This window comes from Acyrthosiphon pisum, chromosome A2 (genome assembly GCF_005508785.2).
Source record: "Acyrthosiphon pisum isolate AL4f chromosome A2, pea_aphid_22Mar2018_4r6ur, whole genome shotgun sequence".
NCBI lineage: Eukaryota > Metazoa > Arthropoda > Insecta > Hemiptera > Aphididae > Acyrthosiphon > Acyrthosiphon pisum.
The window spans coordinates 64,039,473-64,061,871 of NC_042495.1; the positions used below are offsets into that span (position 1 = coordinate 64,039,473).

At 28.4% G+C, this 22,399-nt stretch overlaps 2 protein-coding genes across 5 annotated transcripts in view; one reads left to right on the forward strand and one right to left on the reverse strand.

Annotated features, from left to right (window-relative positions):
• per (period) overlaps positions 1 to 18,218 on the forward strand; it is a 22,725-nt gene extending 4,507 nt beyond the window's left edge. The window contains exons 4-26 of one of the 4 annotated variants that reach the window (XM_029488962.1): positions 619 to 761; positions 835 to 1,002; positions 2,485 to 2,757; positions 5,741 to 5,965; positions 6,050 to 6,238; positions 6,315 to 6,469; positions 6,528 to 6,647; positions 7,943 to 8,119; positions 8,190 to 8,296; positions 8,722 to 8,811; positions 8,880 to 9,032; positions 9,522 to 9,615; positions 9,689 to 9,900; positions 9,977 to 10,146; positions 10,463 to 10,545; positions 14,672 to 14,749; positions 14,899 to 14,999; positions 15,087 to 15,159; positions 16,766 to 16,825; positions 16,903 to 17,025; positions 17,130 to 17,261; positions 17,675 to 17,766; positions 17,853 to 18,218. In XM_029488962.1, coding sequence (XP_029344822.1) covers positions 619 to 761; positions 835 to 1,002; positions 2,485 to 2,757; positions 5,741 to 5,965; positions 6,050 to 6,238; positions 6,315 to 6,469; positions 6,528 to 6,647; positions 7,943 to 8,119; positions 8,190 to 8,296; positions 8,722 to 8,811; positions 8,880 to 9,032; positions 9,522 to 9,615; positions 9,689 to 9,900; positions 9,977 to 10,146; positions 10,463 to 10,545; positions 14,672 to 14,749; positions 14,899 to 14,999; positions 15,087 to 15,159; positions 16,766 to 16,825; positions 16,903 to 17,025; positions 17,130 to 17,261; positions 17,675 to 17,766; positions 17,853 to 17,883 — 3,049 coding nt within the window. In that variant the 3' untranslated portion in view covers positions 17,884 to 18,218. Of the gene's footprint in view, positions 1 to 618; positions 762 to 834; positions 1,003 to 2,484; positions 2,758 to 5,740; positions 5,966 to 6,049; positions 6,239 to 6,314; positions 6,470 to 6,527; positions 6,648 to 7,942; positions 8,120 to 8,189; positions 8,297 to 8,721; positions 8,812 to 8,879; positions 9,033 to 9,521; positions 9,616 to 9,688; positions 9,901 to 9,976; positions 10,147 to 10,462; positions 10,546 to 14,671; positions 14,750 to 14,898; positions 15,000 to 15,083; positions 15,160 to 16,765; positions 16,826 to 16,902; positions 17,026 to 17,129; positions 17,262 to 17,674; positions 17,767 to 17,852 lie in introns of all 4 variants that reach the window. The other 3 variants (XM_029488961.1, XM_008182156.3, NM_001171105.2) reach the window with 3 other exon arrangements.
• A 272-nt stretch (positions 18,219 to 18,490) lies between these two features.
• Positions 18,491 to 20,825, reverse strand: LOC100163645 (non-structural maintenance of chromosomes element 1 homolog). Its single transcript, XM_003242663.4, has 2 exons — positions 20,337 to 20,825; positions 18,491 to 20,001 (listed from the first exon to the last, which is right to left on the reverse strand). Exon 2 carries the CDS (start codon positions 19,927 to 19,929, stop codon positions 19,273 to 19,275), a length of 657 nt encoding a protein of 218 aa, XP_003242711.1. The 5' UTR covers positions 19,930 to 20,001; positions 20,337 to 20,825; the 3' UTR covers positions 18,491 to 19,272.
• Positions 20,826 to 22,399: the final 1,574 nt, after the last annotated feature.

Below are 22,399 nucleotides of genomic sequence, written 5' to 3' on the forward strand. Positions count from 1 at the left end.
ACTCGATTTTAATAACCCATAACCCGAATAAATAAACTGGCTAAACAAAACCCATATTCTTTAAAATGAAGAAAACCTGAAACCACAACCTCTATTTTTATTTGAAGCACCCGAAACCATAACCCGAATAAATCGTTTGGGTGCAAAGCATTGGTTTTAAGAACGTTAGGTTTTTTTTTTCATTTAATTATTAAAAAAGATTGGTAAGTGTTATTAAAAAAATTAAAACGCTAGGTCGCAGATTAAGTTCTCCCCTATGCGTTGTAGACTTTTGGTAATTCTATTGTAAATACAGAGAGTCAGAGAAAGTAAAGTTGTTACCAGGAAAACAGTTTTTGGCCTTGTTGTACATTCGTAAGACGGAGAAAACACATGCGGGGTAGCACTTGGTAGCAAGTCCTATTAAAGAAATAATGATATTTAAATCAAATATTTATATAATAACAGACTTAATTAATTTACTTCCTATCTTAAACATAAAATATCAACTTTGAAACATATTTAATCGGAATAAAATAAAATATTTATAATTTATTACAATTTATCAAACGATTCTATGAAATATTTAAAAAAAAAACAATATTACGAATAATAATGTTAAACATTTTTGATATCTAGGAAAATGTCAACTTTAAACTCTAAACCCGTCGAACAATCAAGCCAAACTATAAGAGGCTTGAACACTAATCAAAAACCAAGTGCTACTTGTTCAAAATCTAAACAGAAAAGTTCAACACAAGCGAACGAATTATGCATCAATGGTATGAACTAAATTATAATTTAAAAAATATATGTTTATCGCGATGAAGACTTTTATTGAATTTCCACATCCAGCTTCAAAAATGGAAACTGATGATTTAAAAAATGTACATAATGACGTTAAAGTAGATCCCATTCAAGAAAATATGGCGTTTTTGCAATTGTCTTATTTGTGTCAATCATATCGGGACTTAAATCAAACAAACTCAACTTCAAATCCTAGAAATACATTAACTATTATAGGTAATCTATTAGAGTTTTATTCTTTTATTATAAAAATATCAAATTAATTTATAACATTCAACAATATATACCAATCGGCAATCGGAAATGCGTATGTATTATGCTGACACTTACAGAGGGCGTAGTAATGTGCCTGTACTGGCTACCCAACAACTGGCTGGCCCTTTTGATCACAGGTACTGGCTAAAATTGTATCCAGTACTACAATAGTATAGGTACTGGAGAACTAGCACTGGCAGCCAGTGCAGTTGACTCAATACTGGCATACTATAGGTGTCAAAGGCCTGCCAGTGTATCTTGTAGTTGTGCCAAGCCTAGTTTAGCCCAGCCTAGTACTGGTACACTACGGGAGTTTGGTTCCATAAATTATTAGTAAAGGCTAGCCAGTGTCTCTAGTAGTTGTATCCCCCTCCCCCGTTGACTTAAGGGTGGATTTGGATGAGCCACTAGGTGTCAGGACACATACCAAAGTTTTGGTTTTACCCCACAGCAGGGGCGGCTCCAGGGGAGGACACTAGGACCCCCGCCCAAAACATTTGTTTAAAGCCAGATTCGATTGAGTCTACCCCCTCCACACCATGGTGCATAATTCATATACACATCGCAGCGTCGAATCAACTTAAATGCTAAAATATCGGGAACAATTAACAACTCAGTAGGTTATTCAATCGGTTAGATGTTAGGTTAGAAATCAGAGGTAGGGTGGTGATAGCGAGATCAAATCCCGCGTCGGTGGATTGCTGGCAGAAATCCTTGTATTTTTCATACAGAATTTTTTCACGTAGATATGTACTGTATTCCCATTATTGAGTACTGATCAAGTAATAAATGTCAGTAACGGCCGAGTACTGAATGTCAGTACTGAATAGCCTACCGTTATCATCCATACCTAGCCTAACCAGTACTGATGCTAAGTGCTAATACTATAGCTACCCGTAACGTGCCTTTGTGGTGTCTGTTGTTGATTTCCAATTTCCGATTTTTGATACTAAATAGCTTGTAAATAAGATGATTTATAAAATAATTTAAAAAAAACGATTTTTATTTAGCGTTTTCTATTCTGAGTAGAGCGATAAATGTATATTGATTTTACGATATGTTTTATTTTAATTTTATTTTTTGTCAGTCATCTTTTGGGGTAGTAAAAATGCTTAAATTTTCAACTTTATAGGAGTGATTTCTGGTAAAAAATTGGATTTAGTTGGACAGTTAGAACTTGGGAAGGGGTATAAAAATAATACAAAATTATTTCCTAGTACTTTTGAAAATAATCGGAAAAAAGGGATTTTTTACGTTAAAATTAAATATTAATATTTTTTATTTGATATAACTTAAAAACGAATAACCGTAGATACTAGATCCGAAGTATTAGATATTTAAATTGCAATTATTATATAATGTAAACCTTAATAGGGAAGAATTAGGTTTTGATTTTAATATATACTGAATAAGAATTTAAAAAAAATATTCAATTGTTTACAGATACTGTTTTAAAGGCATTAAAAGACCAAGACACACAATTCTGTGAAATAATCGAGTCAAATGATGTCCAAAACGATTCATTTGGTGTTATTGTGTCCATGAATGATGGTCTAATTATTGATATATCAAATAGTATTGATAAAAGTATGGGCTGTCCAAAAGACATGTGGAAAGATAAATCATTTATTGATTTTATTCATCCTAACGATCGGATGACATTTGTCAATCATATGACGTCTATTCTTACAGATCCTTACATAATTACTAGAGGAGGTATGTTTAAAAAAAAAAATATAATATTAATGGCATAAAAATGATATAGTATTATAGGCACTAAAAATATATTTTTTTAATTGTAATTAAGTTAATTTACAGTTCATTATATTTCTAATTATTGTACTATGAGTAATATAAAATAGGTGCATGTATTGTGTATTGTGAAAGAATGATGTAGTTGCATTGAGTTTAGGGTTTCGGGTTAACACATATAGCGTATAGCTATACTATTTATAGCCAGTATATTTAGGTACAAAGAGACCTAAAATTACATACCTATATGGCTCTATACAGAGTGTATAACAGGAAGACCTGACACATGAAATAACTTTTGTTCTAATCAATATTTAATATTTATTTTTTTTACACATATAATTTATAGTAACTTGCGCTACACGTATATAATATAAAAAAATTATTTAATACTGAAAATAAAAAATTTTAAATTTAGTTTAATTTTTAGATTCTGAGCGGAGCGGAGCGGTATTGATTTTACAATGATGTATGTTTTTTTTAATTTAATTTTTTAATTTTGTGTCTGTTATCACCTTTGCAGACAGTAAAAATTCTTGAATTTCTTCAACAGTATCTTTTCTGATAGGAAAGTGAATCTAGTTAGTACTTTGAGGGGTCAAAAAAATTTCCCAATAGTTTTTATAAATGACGTGAAAAACAAAAGAACAATATTAAGGAAAAACGGGAATTTTTACGCCAAATCTGTTTTTGAGAAAATTGATTTTGGTTTTTACTTTTTGGTGCAACTCTAAAACAAATGACCGTAGATACATACAATTTTGACTGAATGTTTATATTAGAATTTTATATACACCATAACATTTTCCAAATATTTTGACTTATTTTGAGCTGTTTACGGACATTTTCAATTTCCTGCATTTTTTTAGTTGTTTTTTCTATAAATGTCAATAAAATTTTATTTGTTGGTTAAAAAAGCTTGAACATTTAATAGAAGGCTCCTAGTATATTGTTTCAAAGGCAGATGAAAAAAATTAAATTTCCAAATTATTTTGAGTTAAAAATTCATGAAAAATGTTCTTTTTAAATCTAAGATTTTAAAACGTAATACAAGATTCCTGATAAGTTTGTCTACCTTTTTCAAAAAAAAAAGCTCTACAAGAAAGTCAAATTAAATTTTTATGATCGTTTGAAATTCATATTTTTACAACATTTGATATTCACTCAATTTCTCATGTACCTAACGATTTTCTTATTTTATTGTAATAAAAAAAGGAATGACTGTAGATACTTGAAAATATCACTGAATGTTTATATCAGCATTTTCTATATACCATACAATTTTGAAAGTAATTTGACTCTTTTTTGATCTGTTTACGGACATTGTCAGTTTTCAATTTTTTTTCAATTTTTTTTCTATAAATATCAATAAAATTTTGTTTGTTGGGTACAAAAAGCGTGAAAATTTAATGCATGGCTCCTGATATATTGTTACAATAGCAGTTGAAAAATGTTAAAAATACATTAGCACAATTTTTTTTATAAGCATTTAAAATTCAAATTTTGACAAGATTTAAAATTGAATAATTATTTTGTAGTTAAAAATTTATAAAATGTTCAACTTTTATAGCTAAGGATTGAAAATTTAAAACAAGATTCCACGGAAATAGGTAAATATAATATGTATAAATTACTTTATTCATAATAATATCATCAAATATACTTAGTAATATCACAGGCTGACTGACCGTTTTCGCTCAAAATCGTTTTTCTTATACAATGGTATTATACCTATCATTGAATTCAAATTTAACACCATCCATTACAGTGACCCACTTGTAACCTACTGTACAGCAGAGCGACCTCCACTTACCTACTTTTTTTAATTTAAATTTTTTTCGATAAATTCGAAATATCAATTTTGTGAATCTGATTATAGGAACAATTTTGATGGTAAAAATATTTATCTAAGTCAAGTAGTTTATTTTTTAGAATTTTTCAAAATAATATTTTTTGGGAATTTGCTGACATGAGTATATTTCTTAAACTATTTACTAATCATATAATTTCCACAATTTTTGTCATACGTTTAAGTTGTATATTTTTTTTTTGTTAAGTCTTCCTGTTACACTGTAGGTATATTATACAATTGTATCTATATAATTTATACATTTATACATTTATACCTACATAAAAATATTGTGATATGTATTTTTATTACTTATTAAACGTTATATATACTTACAGAGTCTGTGGAGTAACCTATTTGTTCCTAGGCTGTAACCAATGTTGCAAAATAAAAAATGTTCATTTAATATTATTTTAATTTAAAAAAAAATGTGTCAACGAATGTAAGTTTAGTATCTATATATTTTATTCGTCGCATTAAAATATTATATGTACAATTATGATTTTATAGTTTTAATAAATAAATTATATCCAAGTCTAATCAGGTATGTTCTAATAAATCAGTAAACAATATTACCTATAGTCTGTATTTTCTTTTAACAACAATATAAGAGACGCTTTTTTAGTAGTTTTTAAAGGAATCAATGGATTATTATATAAGGGTAAATCCACCGATAGTATTTTTTATACATTTGTGATTAATACACATCATGTATACTACCGTATTAGTATTAGTATTTAGTCACTAGTCTATTGAGATCAACTGAAATCTATATGAAGACTCGTCAAACAAATATATCTAAATGTCTATTTTGGCTAATTACTATATGTCTATAAAACAATTACCTATGTAATATCAATGACATAGTTAAAACGTTACGAATGCGTACCTACTACCAATGATAAAATACTATAATATGATAGTTGATACCTAATACAGGACACATGTACTAAAATAATGGCTAACAAATAGTTACCATTGCCCCCCGATATTATATATAATTTGTCAATGTTCGACATGTGTAGGATATAAATATTTATATGCGGGTGTACGGTGTATGACATTTACATGAATAAACTATTAAAAACAAATATTTAGATGGTGTATCTGCAGTAACTTATTTGAGACCCAAGACCAATGATGGATTTTACTGTAATATGGGTTATTCAATATCTGAAACCAAAAATTACTATAAAGTCTGTAAGCTAACGATAACATTCAAAGAGTTATCACACATTTCAACGTCACCTAGTTTGCCACAATTATCAAGACCTCAATTAGTATTGTTTGTTAAAGCACAGCTAATTCACTCAGCATACACATGTGGGTAAACAATATCTGTTATATCTATCATTTACTCGTGAGAAATAAAACAAGCAGACAATATATTTTATTTTTTACATTTAGGTTCTGAAGAGATAATAGAAAATTCCATTAAATTTATCACTAAACATAATCCGTTTTTTGAATGGTGTTATGTTGATAAATTAATCACCTCATACTTTGGATATCTACCACAAAATTTTATTGGGAGATCAATTTTCGACTATTACTGTATTAAAGATTTAACAACTATTAAAGAAATCCACACAAATGGTAAATTTTCAATTTTATCTTCAAAATGTTGTGTAAACCATATAGTAAAATGTCTTTTTAATGTTGATTTTTTTAGTGATTAAAGCTAAGAGTATATCACTGAAAGGAAATCCTTACCGGTTTAAATGTCAAAATGGTGATTTTGCATTAATACAAACAGAATGGTCTACTTTTGTAAATCCGTGGTCTGGTCGAGTAGAATTTGTTATTGGTAAACACAAAATCATTCAGGTAATTTTAAAATAAACATAATGTACTTAATTATAATAACGAAAAAATTATGTTTAAGGGTCCTATTAATCCTGACGTCACAACTCTGGCTGATAATACTATTCTGAAGGATATAGAAACAAAAGAGGAATATGGCTTAAATGAAACACCAAGAATTTTTGAAAAAACAACGAATGAAGTAATCATTGCTTTCGATTTCTTATACTTTAAACTATTCACATTTTGTACAACATCTACCTACTTGTCAAGTTTATTATGTAACAAAATGTAAAAGTAAACATCTAACCCATTATTTATTTAAAAAAAAAAAACAAAATTCTTAAGTACCTATATATGAACATCATACACATAATAATATACCTATGTATATCTGATTAAGGTCAAAAGCTCAAAACTCAGAAAAATTTTTATAGTATCTATGTATATTATTATTTTTCCTTTAGCCAATACCATGAACTTCTTAGTTACCTATTACATTGATGATATTTAAATGTTTATAATTTAAAAAATAACAATTGTGGAACAAATGCAGTTAAGTCCCCCCTCGCCATTTTGAATTTCTTATCGAAACTTTTGTAACTCATCGAGTTAAGAACGATAGTGCAATCAGAATTTGTTGCTCATACTTAGTATCGAAGTTATGGCCTTCCAAAGTTTTCGATTTTACGTTTATACGTATGCCCGCAACACTACTATAATGCCGCGCGGAGGACCATTTTTGTTGCACCGAGTCGCCGAGTGGGGTCACTCGCTCGCTGCGCTCGCTCGGACAATTAATAACGAAAATATCCCTCAATTTGGTATGCAACACCTACCCAAGTGGGCCACAAGGTTAAAAAAAAATGCATTTTTGTTGCACTGAGTCAACAAGTGGGGTCACTCGCTCGCTGCGCTCGCTCGGACAGTTAAAAACGAATAAAAGTCCTCGATTTGCTATGCAATACCTACCCAAGTGGGCCTAAGTGGACTCGATAGCCAGTTAAATAAAATAAGTATATAGTGGCTCCCTTCGCCTACCGGCTCCGGTCACCAAACTCGAGGTCCTCCGTGCGACATTATATTGCGGGCATGCGTATGAATAAGGATCAAAATGCCGGAAAATTTCGGAAAAATTTCGAATAAAAACGGTTTTTTTCCCAGAGTCTCGGAAAACGTGGAAAAATTGGAGAATATTGAAATAATACATTTCCGAAAAAAACCCGAATTTTCAGAAAATTAAAAAATAAATTTTGATCCCTACGTATGAACGTAAAATCGAAAACTTTGGAAAGCCATAACTTCGAAACTAATAGTAAGCGCAAATTCTGATTGCACCATCGTTCTTAACTCGATGATTTATATAATATTTGATGAATAAAATTCAAAATAGCGAGGGGGAACTAAACTGCAATTATACCACAATTGTGTACAAAAATATGAAATGTAAGATAAAATACATTAAATGCAAGTTTGTATTAAATTATTATATTATAGAACAATGAAGTTGCTAAAGTTGCATATGAAACAAATCAAACAATGGACACGAATTCAAAAAAAGAAATATCAATGGAATATAAAGATTTGACTGAATCTATGCATTGCTTTGTACATCCATCAATTAAAGTTCCTCTAAATGAAAATGTTCTACCAGAAATGTCTGGTAATTGTTCTGTAAGTTTTAATAATACTACGGAATATTATAAAACCGTTCAATACTGATTATGTTTCAATGCATCATTAGGACCACGACTCCACGTCTTTATCTCAACATCACAACTATGAAAGTAAATCTAGTTCCGATACACTATTAAGTTATAATGAACTTAATTATAATGACAACATTCAAAGGTATGCTTCATATTATATATTATTATGTATTGTTACTATTGTATATTATAAATTATTGTATACAGTTATTATTTCCGTTCTGTAGGCAGAACTATAGTATACTTACCTCACTATAATTCCTTTCAATCTAAATAACAACGACAAATGTAATTATAAGTTATAATACTTATAACTAACATTATAATTATTTTCATATGAAAGTTACATTTACATTTTGTATTAATAATTAGTATCTACCAATTGGTACCTAAGTATAAAAGTATATTTAACTTGGTAATTTTTAAACAGGCTTATAACAATCAAGACAGAATTATCTGATGCTATAATTTATTATATATTATATATAGTTGCACCAATGTTTAAAGCACACATATTTTGTATCCATTTTGAAATCATATTAACATTTTACTGGGTGTTATGTTTAGATTTTTCAATAGCAAAGCAAAAACAAATTCATCAGAAGATTCAAGTGGTTCTAAAAAATGTGATGCAAGAAAAATCACTTCTTTTGAAACGTTAGTTACCAAATAAAACATATATTTATAATTATTATACTACGATAGGTAATACATTTTATGTTTAGAGATACGACTAAAGTTCAACCAGATACAATACCATTGTTCCAAAGTGGAACATCAATAATTTTAAATAGGATCGTAACTCAAAATTCTCATAGTTATGATTCAGAACAAAGTGCAAGTAAAAATTGTCAACTTACTCAAAAAATGCTTTTACGGTAAGTTTCATTTTATGTAAATTAAAATATGATAATGTATTAAATCAATACTTTACCAAAATGTTTATTATAGACGCAATTTCGGTGAAATTTATGGGGATGACGATCAAACTGAAACGTGGTTTTGCCAACCCCAACCCCCACAACCAACTTTAATAATCCTTCATAACACTACCTAACTTACTATATTTATTATTTTAACAAATTATTATAATTATTTATAATAAAATAAAAAACAAATTTACAATACAAAACAAATCGAAATGGTTACTTTGAATTCACAATTGAATCCGCGTACTGGTGTTATTATAAATTTGGGGGTGCCAATACCTCCTAAATTTTGCATATGCATTATGATGTTAATAGTTAATACTATTAATAACATAAATAAAAATTAAATTGTGTTTAAAACTATGTAATTATCATTTACATATTATAATTGATCAATGAACTACCTAAACCTAATATATAAATGCTATTTTATTTTAGTCACAATGAAAAAATGGAATGTGATCTCGTCAAACAGCATAAAAAAAACAAATTGTCCAAAAAACAAAATTTCTCAAATCAAACTATATACATTGTAAATACAATTATTTAAAATAAAAAAAAAAATACTGATTAATGGAATTAATAAAAATATATTTTTAATATAGCCTGATATAGCTCATGGAATAAAACGTAACAATTCAAATGCAAATGAAGATAAATCATGCAAGCTTTCTAAAAGAAAATGTCTTTCAAATATCAGTGGTTTGACTAATGTAACACAACCACCTGAGCATCAAGACATTGCTACTACCCCTACTGTAGCTAGATCAACACAAATTTGGTCTTTTTGTCAAATTACACGAGATTCGCAAACAATGTTAGTTCATTCATATTGCACTAATTATTATATTAAAATTATTAAAATGTTTTAATTGTGAAATTTTAAAATGTAGGACAGATTTACCACCAATACAACCAAGCCCAGGCCAAAAACTTGTTTTACCAAGTCAAGCACTAATTGTACCATGCCAACCACTTGTCTATAATGTACCACTTAGTAATAATGTGATGCCTGTACAAAATAAATTGAATTTTATGGACATCAAGTTTGGAAATAATCAAGGTACTTATACCAGAAAAAAAGATATAATCATTATATAAACCATTAATCATATAGGTAATCGATATCGTTTAGATTTAATAAATTAAAAGTGGCAATTATATAATTCATTTTGTATTCTCGATTATACTATTGATATATTTTATAATACCTAATAATACCACTTATTCACTATAAAGTATAAAAAAAATTTTGTTGTGTTTAAAGTAACACAAGCTTTTTTAAATTTCAGAATAATAGATATATTAATTTATAATAGTTAATACAATAATTATGAACAAAGCAGATGATGGATAATATTTTAAACATTATGTTACAGAAACGTTATCTAACAAGTTACAATCATTGAGTATGCCAAGTCACTTTACTGAAAATTCTCAACTTTTACATATGGAACAACAGGTATGAATTTAATTAATAATGAGTAATTATAGTCATGAGGTGAACTACTGAACTGCCTGTACTGGTGTATTTGTAAATAAAATTATGGGTACACAGCTCCTAAATAATATTTAATATTATTAGCTACACTCGAAGTATACAATATTATTTCTACAGTTACATAACAAATTTTAAAATATAAGATCACCTACTTCTTATATTTCGAATTTCTATACATAACATTATAATTTATAAATATCTCATATAATAGATTTCTTTTAAGTTCTATTATATGGTTATCCGGGGAGCTGTAATGCAAAGCGTGGTTCTCTTCTCGGTCCTCGATAATATGGAAAAAAAAGTTCTATTATATGGAATTATATATTGCTTATGTATACCGGTACACATAAACTGTATGTTTCAAGGGCACCCATAAACCCACTTGTAGGGTGTATCTGAAACTTAACGTTTTCTCTTCTAAGACTTAAAAGTACAAACTCAGTCTATGCATATCATAGTTTTAAATTGCTTATCATATAATATACCTAATATTTGTTTTCATAAATATGTTATACGAGGACGTCGTACCCACATGGCGTGTTGTCTTATGTATTACTGTATTAGTCGTCTTAGTAAGTAACGCGCATGACATGGCAAATTCGAAATTATCATCAGAATAATCCATATAATGCTCAGTGATTTTAGATTCTAAGCGGAGCGATGAATGTACTGATTTTACAACGAGTGCTTTTTATTAAGTAGTCGAAATAATGCTTCAATTTTCAACTTCAATAACTCCTCTGGTAGAAAAGTGAATCTAGATGCATTTGAAAATTGAAAATTCCCAGTAGTTTTCAAAAACGTCGAGAAAAACAAAACAAAATTAAGTAAAACGGGAATTTTTACGCCACTTCAGTTTTTGTTATAACTCTGGTCAAAAAAACCGTAGATACATACCGAATTTTCATGTAAGACTTTTTATAAGTACGCCAAAAAATTTTAAAAATATTTCGACTCTTAATCAACTATTAAAATAACATAGGGCCCAAATTATTGTTCTTACCTTCAATTATTGTTTTATTTCTGATACTTTACAGTTGACACCACATGTGACAACATGTTAAGTTGGGTTTACATGCTTCCACGAAAATTTATAAATTTTATTGTATGGGTGTTGTGTACTTGATTAATAATAGGTATAATGTCGTATACAGCGTCATACACAGTATATATCAACCGGTCCCCAGCCGCGTATACCCTTCAATACACTACTAAATTTATAGTCAGCGCCATCTCTACAATTTGTAGAGTCCGGGGCATAAATCTTTTACTGGGCCTATAAAAAAAATTTGATGTTTTCCGTACAAAGGCAATTACATTCCAATAACCTCTCCCAAAAAAATGTTAACAGACGTAAAGTATTTTGGTCCCAATTCGGTATTCTAAAATGGCGAGAAAAAGGTCCTGGCTGTGTCTTAACGGTAAAGTCACCAGAAATAGTGATCAAGATGATACTGTAAATGATTAAGAGGAACACCACTTATTTTTTTCAATAATTTCATTTTCCATTCCAACTATAACCTCTTAATGTTTCTAGTGTGGGCTCCTGTATTTACATCTATACGCACATATGAGATTTGGTGTTTTACCATCTTATGTACAAAACCTCGGCTTGTGAGACACCGATATTGCATGGCCATTAGCCATTCATCAAAATGAATTTCTGATCCTGCCTCGCATTCACGTTCTATTAATGAGAAGCTGAAGTTTTTCTTGATCGCTTCGATGAACATAAAAACAACGGCAACCATTTCCATTTTTTAAACCAAATACCCAGGGGCCATCTACACGTGCACCGTTTTTGGTTATTAATAACTTCAGAATTTATATCTGTCAAGGAGGAAGGAGTGTCTCCAGCTAATAATCTACCCCTATTGTACATCCTTCGTCCAGCGAAACGAGCTTCGTCAATCTGAATTGGATTTTGTGCATTTCCAACCATTTTTCTTTTAGTTTCAAAACAGCTGTGCATACTTCTCGGCACATGTTAAATCAGTCCGTAACACACTCATCGCCTGTTCCTATCCAATCTATTACCATTTCTCATTTGTGTGGGCAATTCCAATACAAACATCAATACAAGTTCAAAAATTTGACAAAGTTTAAACCCACTGTTAAAAACGTTGGTTTTCAAGTCAGCAAAATGAAATAAAGCTGCTACCAGCACGCGATCTTGATGTATGACAGCCTCATTTTAGACACCAAAAACTGGCCATCCACTCCCCATTACGGCATTTCCGTAGTTTCACCTGCATTTCTGTGGCACAGAAATTCTACTAAAAACCGATGACACACGATATCATTTGGCACTAGGTACTGTAGTAATGTAGTATATAACTCACAAAACATCACCACAGCTATCACAATTAATTAATAATACACAAAAAAATAAAATATTGAAAAAATAAATATTCTACTCATAGGTAACGTCCGTGAGCGCTATATGTAACTGAAAATCCAAAATACGACTTTTATTGAATCCTAAAATAATAGAACTTAAAGTAAGGATAATTAGAAATGAATGATGGTCAAAGATAAGATAATAAAGTCGAAAGAAATGCTCAATATGTATAAAAAAAGGTGGGCAAGTGGGTGTCGCTCTGCTGTAGGTATACAGTAGGTTACAAGTGGGTCACTGTAATGTATGGTTTAAATTTGAATCAATGATATAATAATATCATTGTATAAGAAAAACGATTTTGAGCGAAGCCTATGATATTATTGTGAATAAAGTAATTTATATAATATAACTTCTTTACGTGGAACCTTGTTTTAAATTTTCAATCCTTAGCAATAAAAGTTGAACATTTTATACATTTTTAACTACAAAATAATTATTAAATTTTAAATTTGATAAATTTTGTCAACAATTGTGCCTATGTATTTTTAATATTTTTTACCTACTATTGTAACAATATATCAGGAGTCTTGTATTACATTTTTTACACTTTTTAGCCCAACAAATAAAATTTTATTGACATTCATAGAAAAAAAACTAAAAAATAGGAAAACTGAAAATGTCCATTAACAGTTCAAAACAAATCAAAATATTTTGAAAATTTTATCGTGTATATAAAATGATAATATTAACAACCAGTGATTTTATGTTTCTACGGTCATTTTTTTTAGAGTTACAACAAAAATCAAAATCGATTTTGTTGAAAACTACTTATCGTGTTCACAGACACAAATAAAAATTTTAAAAAAACCACATCATTGTAAAATCAATACATTCATCGTTCCGCTCAGAATCTAAAATATATATTTAACATATTATATAAAAACGAGGCAGATAATGTATATACAGTTGTTGTCCAATATCCCCCATACCAAACGTAGACTAGTGTAGAACTATAAAACCTGTAGAGTGCATACCGAATCAGCACCAATATTTTTACCTCACCTAACCATTTTCCAACTTGATAACAATAATATATAATTTGAAGACTTCGGAGCAACAACAAGATATCTCAATATGTTGATCAAAATTTTTTATTGCACATTATTAAGAATAAATAAAACCCCCCGAAATTTGGTGCAAAAATCAGAAAAATCCGATTGTTAATTTTAGAGATATCGTATATTATAAATGGATATGATTTGTTGTAACACTAAAAATATTAAAATTATTACGAGTACCCATAGGCGCAAATAGCGTTTGGGATTTGGGAGGGTTAAAGCCTTATTTTGATAATATTGAATAAGTTTAAAACGAAATGTAGGAAATGTTTGGGGGGGCTATGGATATTTTTGGGAGGGCTTAGCCCCTAAAGCCGCCCCTCTATTTGCGCCTATGCGAGTACCAGTACCTATATAATATATATATTGCAATATATACTATATAATATATTATAAATAATTAGACATCTCCAAGTTTTATATTTTGGTTTTGAGATCATACAATTTGTTATTGGTTACTATACTTATGTCTTATACGAATAGACAAATTGTATTGATTGGATATGTCTTGTTGTTGCTTCCAGATCTTAATTTGGTTAGTACACTAATACAATAAACTATTATATCTACTATATTACTATAATATAATAAACATATTAAGCATGGATATAAAAATTAAATTTTTCAGTTCAATAATATACAACAATTATACCAGGATATTGAAAATAAAACTGAAACATCAATGCAATCGGGAAATAGTGACCAGGTAATTCATTTTTACAGTTTTACAGTTTATCAAAATTATTAAATGTTAATACTTAAATTACATTCCTAATATTTAGGTATTATATTATTTCTTCATTAACAAAATTATTGAATAGGTATGTTATTATTATAATTTTATTAATTATGTAGAATATTCAAATGAAAACAAAAGCATCACGTGTAAACCAAGAAGAAGTTATAACAAGTTCTGATTCCGATTTTAAAAGAGATACTGGGAGTTTAAAATCAAGGTTAGTTCTATTTTTAAATAATATTTTTGATAAAAATAATAAAACTATACTTTACCATCTTTAGTTTTAATATTTTATTTTTAGTAGTGGATGGATGTACGAAGAAAGTAGTTATTACTCATCAAGTTTACGAGACAAAACCGACAGTAGTGAAAGAGAAGTATGTTAAGTCTTGTTTACTTACGTATTTTAGCGCTACACAATTAATAATAATTTAGTGACTTGTGACGGTTGTATAACAATAGGTAATAATAATTACCATATTCCAAAAACGATTTTAAGATCATAGTTTGGGCCAAACTGATATAATATGAAATTCTAGGCGAATATATATATTCTTCAATATTGGTCATAATTTATTATGTTATTGAACGGTATAATAGAATTATAATTATTGTCTATTATCTCATTTGACCCATTGATATTAAACTAATGGATGCGGCATTCTATACAAATCTTTTATCCAACACAACCGATACAGTGATACCATTGTTAACCACAACATAATTGTATCTATTTTTACTCTTGTTTAGATGTTATTTTTCTCTATTACTTAGAAGCTTCTGAGTTAGTGAAAACCATCGTGTCTTTCTCTTTCCGTTATTTTGACAAAAATCGAATGATGTTTACTGAAGATTCCAATACCATATCCATATATGGTTAATATCAATTAATTTTACCCCACTTGATTTTTTTTTTTTTAAAATAACTATTGAATTTATTAAGAAGTTGAATGATTTACAAACTAAGATATAGATAAGATATTATTGGAAACGAAAAAAAATGCTAAAAATTTGCATACAAAGAATGACGTCATACATAATATTTGAAACTACACGGGAATGCAGCTATATTGCCTAACCTACACGCCGTAAAACAGAATCGTGTTAAAATTGATAAGACTTACCTACTGTAGATCAGGACACAGTAGTTAGTCCAGTTAGAGGTATATATATGCCTTATAGAATCACGGACTAAGATATACTAAGATATCTTAATCCGTGGGTAGAATCACAAAATAGATTAATTAACAAATTATTATTAATAAATTAATGATTAATTTAATCTATTCTGTGGTAGAATGTTTGGCTATTTTTAGAATAATATTTTGTGCAATATATTTAAAATCAATTACAAAACAAAGTATTTGAATGCAAGTTTTTTGAGCAGAGCAAGTGTTTTTAAAACTTGAAATTGTAGTCATAATTAAATATACAATGATCCTTGATTAATAATAATTAATAATTCCATCTACATTATAGATACCTACTTAAATAAAGTATCGTTTATAATTAGATTTATTGTTTCTTAATATTACAATAATAATAAACAAAATCAATAGTGATTTAGATAATATTTATTATTTCTTGCAATAGATTTTCTACACATAGGGAAACTGTGAAAATCGAATAAAGGAATCTTTCATAATAATTTTGACAGAAGTTCCTATGTTAAAACCATTGATCATTTCCTTCTTAATAGTAACCTTAATATTTGGTTTTAAATATTAAATAGATAGAGACTAAAACATCACCAGATAACATAATATTATAACTGGTAGGTATTAAGGTATAACATAAAAGGTAATTAGGTCCAGATGGTACATTCTACATTCATATTTTAAAATTTGTACATAGTGATAAACATTAGTTTATAAATAAATAATTAATAACTAAAATAACTTTTTAATTTAAATAATTAGGGTATTACAATTTAAAAAATAATTATATAGTTTTATGATTTAATAAAAATTTTAATAATTTCAGGACTTTCCTTTGCCAAATGTATTTGAAAAAACCAATTGTTCTCACCAGTTAATTAAAAAGGTATAATAACACACGAGTGCTTTACATCAAACATATTTTATTAACAAATAAACTGTATGATTAAATTTAAATTTTAGGAACCATTCTGGATGGATGATATTGTAATAACGCCAGATTTAATCTATCGATACCAAATGAACTACGGAGACGTAAACGAAGTGTTGCGTAAAGATATTAACACATTGAATACATTTACTCAAGTAAATAAAATACTATATTATATGTCTATATAAATGTTTACAATTTTACACATCACATGTAGGATTTTGAATTTTCATTTATATTGTAATTATTGTTATTGTAGCCTATGTTAGTGAACGAACAGTTCAAACAACTATGTGTGGAAATAGATGTAAATGGTTCTTCTAAAACATCATACTTTGAAGACGGAACTTCATCAAGCAGTGACGGAGACGAATGTTACATTTCTATTGGAGTATGTATATTTCAAACTAAATAAAAATTAATAAAAATTTCTTTTGGGGTCATAAAAAGTGGGGTGATTAAATTTATTTAGGTCTTTAAAATAAATGTAATTAAAACCAAATTATTATTGAAATAAAAATTTTTCCATCTTTTGATAAATGCTAAAATCCATAAGGTTCTGTGCAAGATAAGAAATCTATACTGCAAGATCAATAACAGATTTTATAAGATCAAAAATTAAAACCCTTGACAGCTGCTGTTGCCAAACACGTTTCTGGCTCTAGTCAGAAATCTATCAAGTTCCATAGACCCATCTCACTTCAAATGTTCAATGTACATAGATCAATCAAAATAGTTTTAATTTATACTTCGATATATTATTTTTATTGTAGTGATTGATAATTTTAATTGGTTTTATTGTAGAAAAATAAAAGAAGAAGAATTGACTTCTGCAGAATGGCAATGATTTATGAAGAAGATGCTTTAATACCACCACCACCAACCTCGCCACGCAAGTAAGATTTAAGCATTATTTATATTATAGAAAAACTCAAATTACTATAACTATCGATATATATTCATAAATAATTATTTGTTTAAGGTTGTCAAAAAGTGATCAGTCAACATCCTAAATTCTTCATGATACAAAATCAAAAGAACATAGTCACATAGGCATCACTAAATGTATATACAATTATAAGTGGTAGGTACATATTTTATTGTTGTTAAATAGTAATAAAATATAATTTAAAGTTAGTAACTTAGTGATATGTTATACTTATTTCAATAATTATTTAATTTATATTAATAATGTAATCTGTTCCAATTGATTAATAAATAAACAAACTGTATTTGAAATTTATTTCAACCAACTTATTTCACACGTTTAAAAATGTTCTTACCAAATAAAAGAAATATTAACATTCCACAAACCTATGCTTAACAATGAAAATACTGAAACACCCAATCTACTCTATAATATTATCTCTTCATTTGATTGTCTTCCGCCATTTTCTTTCTCCTCTTAGCAAAAGTAAAATATGCTTCTAAAAGCATTCCATGCCAAAAAGTTCATAACCATTGCCAGTTTCATTTTTCTATAGCCATTATTCATGTCCGTGTATATCAATTATTTGTGAGTGAAACGGTCTATTAATATATTAATAAATTATTAGATTTATTATTTACATTACACAGAATAGTACATTACAGAAGAAAATGATTCATAGGTATTAAGGATATTATTTTTTTATATTCTATAATCAATTTGTGTAAACATATTCTTATACAATATTCATCAAAATAATACCTATTGGTTGACATAATATTAGCAATAGACTACTTACACTTAAACAATGGTATGAATGATTAACTTAAAATCACATAATAACTGATGAAAAATTTATTTTTATTTTATTAGTATACTGTACATTTTGAATCATATGCAATGATTTTACATACATATTACACATTTTACAAATAAAATTTAAGAACAATATGCTGTTATACTTTAATACTTTTATATATAGAAATTACATTTTATACTTTACTAAGTCAATAAAATATTTGTACTAATAAAAATACAAGTCATTCATTAGACATCATAAAATAATAAGTATTATGTTTATACTAGTCTTAAATAATTATATATTTAATACCCAAATCATTAGTAAATTCCAAAATGTTTTTATAAAGTTGTAAATTAGTATTACTTATTGAAATACCTCTTCTTAATTAAAGACATATTTTTCTTTGACAAGCATTTATAGATATTAGCCTGCTACATTTTATTTATAATTTACAGTTAACTATCTATTTGTCTATAAATAACATACAGTTTTATGCAACAGCGCTGTAATTTTAAATTAAATATTATATACAATAACATGTAACAAATAGCCAAAAAATTAATGCATAACATGTTTACACTCAAAATGTTTTATAAATTACATATTACATTAAAAAAATATTAAATTGTATAGTAAGCCATTTAGGTAATAATCATAAATCAAATAGATTTATTATAAGTTATTGACTGTTTTTATCGAGAACCAACTAACATCTAATGTCTTAGAACATTTGGGACACTTCTTGCTGCCCACATTTTTAAAATATGCAGTCAAGCAATGTCCATGTGCAAATTTTTCACATGACTGACATTTGATACCATGTCCAACAATACTCATACAACCCATACATCTTTTGTCCTGAAATTTTTCGATCAAATACCCTTCTAATTCGCTAATTGCCAATGGTGACAAAAATATATTTTTGTCTTCGTCAGCAATCAAATATTTTGATGCAAAAAAGTTATCCAACTGAGCATCAGACATATTCTTAGAAAATGTCATTAATTGGTCATACGTTACTGATCCACCTGAAGCAAAAATATGATTAACGAGTCCGCCAAAGATTATTTTGCTTGGATCCGGCTTAGCATTAAAATCTTCAATAAACGTAGCAATGAATACATAGGCCACATTGCCATTTTGTTCACATACCACTTTGTTGATTTTGAATTCAAGTGGAGAAATTTTAGAGTTTATTAGTTCAATAATGTTATCAGTGTTTTTCTCGGGAAACAGAATTTGAATCACCTTTTTAGCATCTTTTTCAAAAACCATTCTTTCGTGCATGAAATACTGCAACAATTGTCTATGCATATCATTGTACGCCATTGTTTACCAGATATGAATGAGAAGTAAAATGTCATCAACTGTGGTAGGATAAATTAAATCCAAATTTCTGTTCTATATAAGTAAAAACACAAAAGAAAACAATTAAAAAACATTGTACACTTAATGAACTTAACAACGAACGTAAAAACATTGAATGATAAACATACAGTGATAAAATTAAACAGTTTTTTAAAAACTATACATTTAAAAAATTGATTACTGCAAAAAAAAAAAATAATTTACTTCATAACACAGCTTAAAACCATTTTAATTATATTCCTTAGAGGTTTAAGAAAAGATAAGTTATTATTATAAAAACATTTTAAGTACCTATGTTTTTCTTTCTATCATCGATTTACGTTTGATGTATACAATTTTAATTAATACAATGATGTGGTTTTACTCACCTAAATATTGCAGCTAGTATTTTGTCTCACTATCGAGGGATTGACAGAAACACAAAAATACCCTTTTTTAATTTTTAGTAGGTGTTTATTAGTAACAGATTAAAAAATGAAAACTAGTGAACTACAGCTGTAAACCTGTGACTCGTTACTTGTTACTCGAACACTGGTAAATTGTAATAAACTGTATGATTACTGATTAGGTTTAATATAATAGTATGAAAAGGATAATAATAATTTAATTTAGGTACGTCCTGCACCCGCACACAAAATACAAATATAATATTCTTTATAATATTTATTCGTGGTCGACACTCAACAGACAACAGTATGGTTTTAGTTGTTGTTGTGGACTGGTCCCGCGTAAAATCACTGATAACATACTAACCATGGTAATATCATAGTAACCTTCCCTAGATCACAGAACAATATAGAAAATAGATAATATAAGAATGGATAGGACATGATAGGACATGCCTATACAAGTTCCATATGAGGCCGTGTGCTTTTTTGGGGAAGAGAGAACGTAAAGAGAGAAAGACGATATGAGGCTTTTTAAGATTATGTGCAAAACTATTTTATTAAATAATAATGAATAAACATGATAATCAGTTATATTTAGATATTTGTCAGTTTGTATTTTGATTGTTTTGCCACCTGTACCTGGAAGAATCGCTACCAATTCTCCCAATTTTTTTCTCTCCAATCATATTCATTCCGAAAAATACATTTTCTTCTAAAAACTATTAGTCCAAATTAGAAAATGTCAAATAAATAATTCTCCCAATTAGTTTATTCCGAAAATTATTATCCCAATATACATTGTTCCAAAGAAAGTGATAAATGATAACATATACTGTGATTGCTGATAATGATAACATATAGCTTATACCACGATACCATACCAGCATATACCAGCATATTACAGTGACACCAATTTTAAAAAAACATCATACAATGATGCCATGCTAGCGGCACTCGTCGCTACGCTCCTCTGCGCCGTCGCTCCGCTCTGCAAATCGAAAATATCCCCCGACTTGCTGTGCAACACCACGTCAAGTTGGTCACAGGGTAACCACTGTACTAACCTAACCATACTTAGTAACTTAGTTTATATGGTCGAAGCACGATGTAGGTAAAACTAGGTTTACCTACATCGTGTACTGGTTACACATCGAATTGTGATAAGGAGACCGTCTAACTGAATCCCTATATCAGCTATGGAACTACTGACTGGCGCCATCTAGCGATAAATGTATTACACCGATATAAGACACTGATTATTTTTACCGCGCTTTTTAAATACTACCAATTGATATTGAAAATTACATAATAATATATTTTTTATTTATATAAAACAATAGAGAAATATGATGATATTCTCATGTTCTCAACTCTGAATATTGATAACTGTTGTCTGTTACCCACGATCGATGCTATTTGCATAAATTCAGTGTAGTGTAATTAAGTTTGTCTTATTTTAACATGCGGTGTTGTGTACCGAATTGTATAGGCAATGGTAGTACTTTTGGTATACCTAAAAATGCAATTAATTTGTGGCAAAATGCTCTTGGTATAGAGTTGAAATCCAATTATAGAGTATGTGAGGTACATTTCAAAACTGATGACATCATTAAGACATGGGTTTCAGGCCAAAGTCAATTTTCGGTTAGTGAATATTAATCTATTACTTAATCATTTAGATAGGCTCAACCATAGATTAATATTGATCTATGAGTTCACCTTAATTTTTTTAGTAGTTTTAAATATTATCTCTTAGATATGTTACAAAAGGCCTAAATTACGGGAAGGAGCAATACCTATTGATCGAAATTCTAATGTTATGGTATGTATTATTCTGTTTTACTTTAAACATAAAATTATAATTACAACAAAAATGTGTCTTGTCACATTGCATAAACAGCTAGATGGTAGAGAAGCTTTGTATAATAAAGAAAATAATGATTTTCAATCAGATTATGCTGTTGTACCAAAAAAAAGAAAGGTTTGTACCTATAATTTAAAATAATATACATAGATTCTAGATACAAGGAAGGTATAATCTC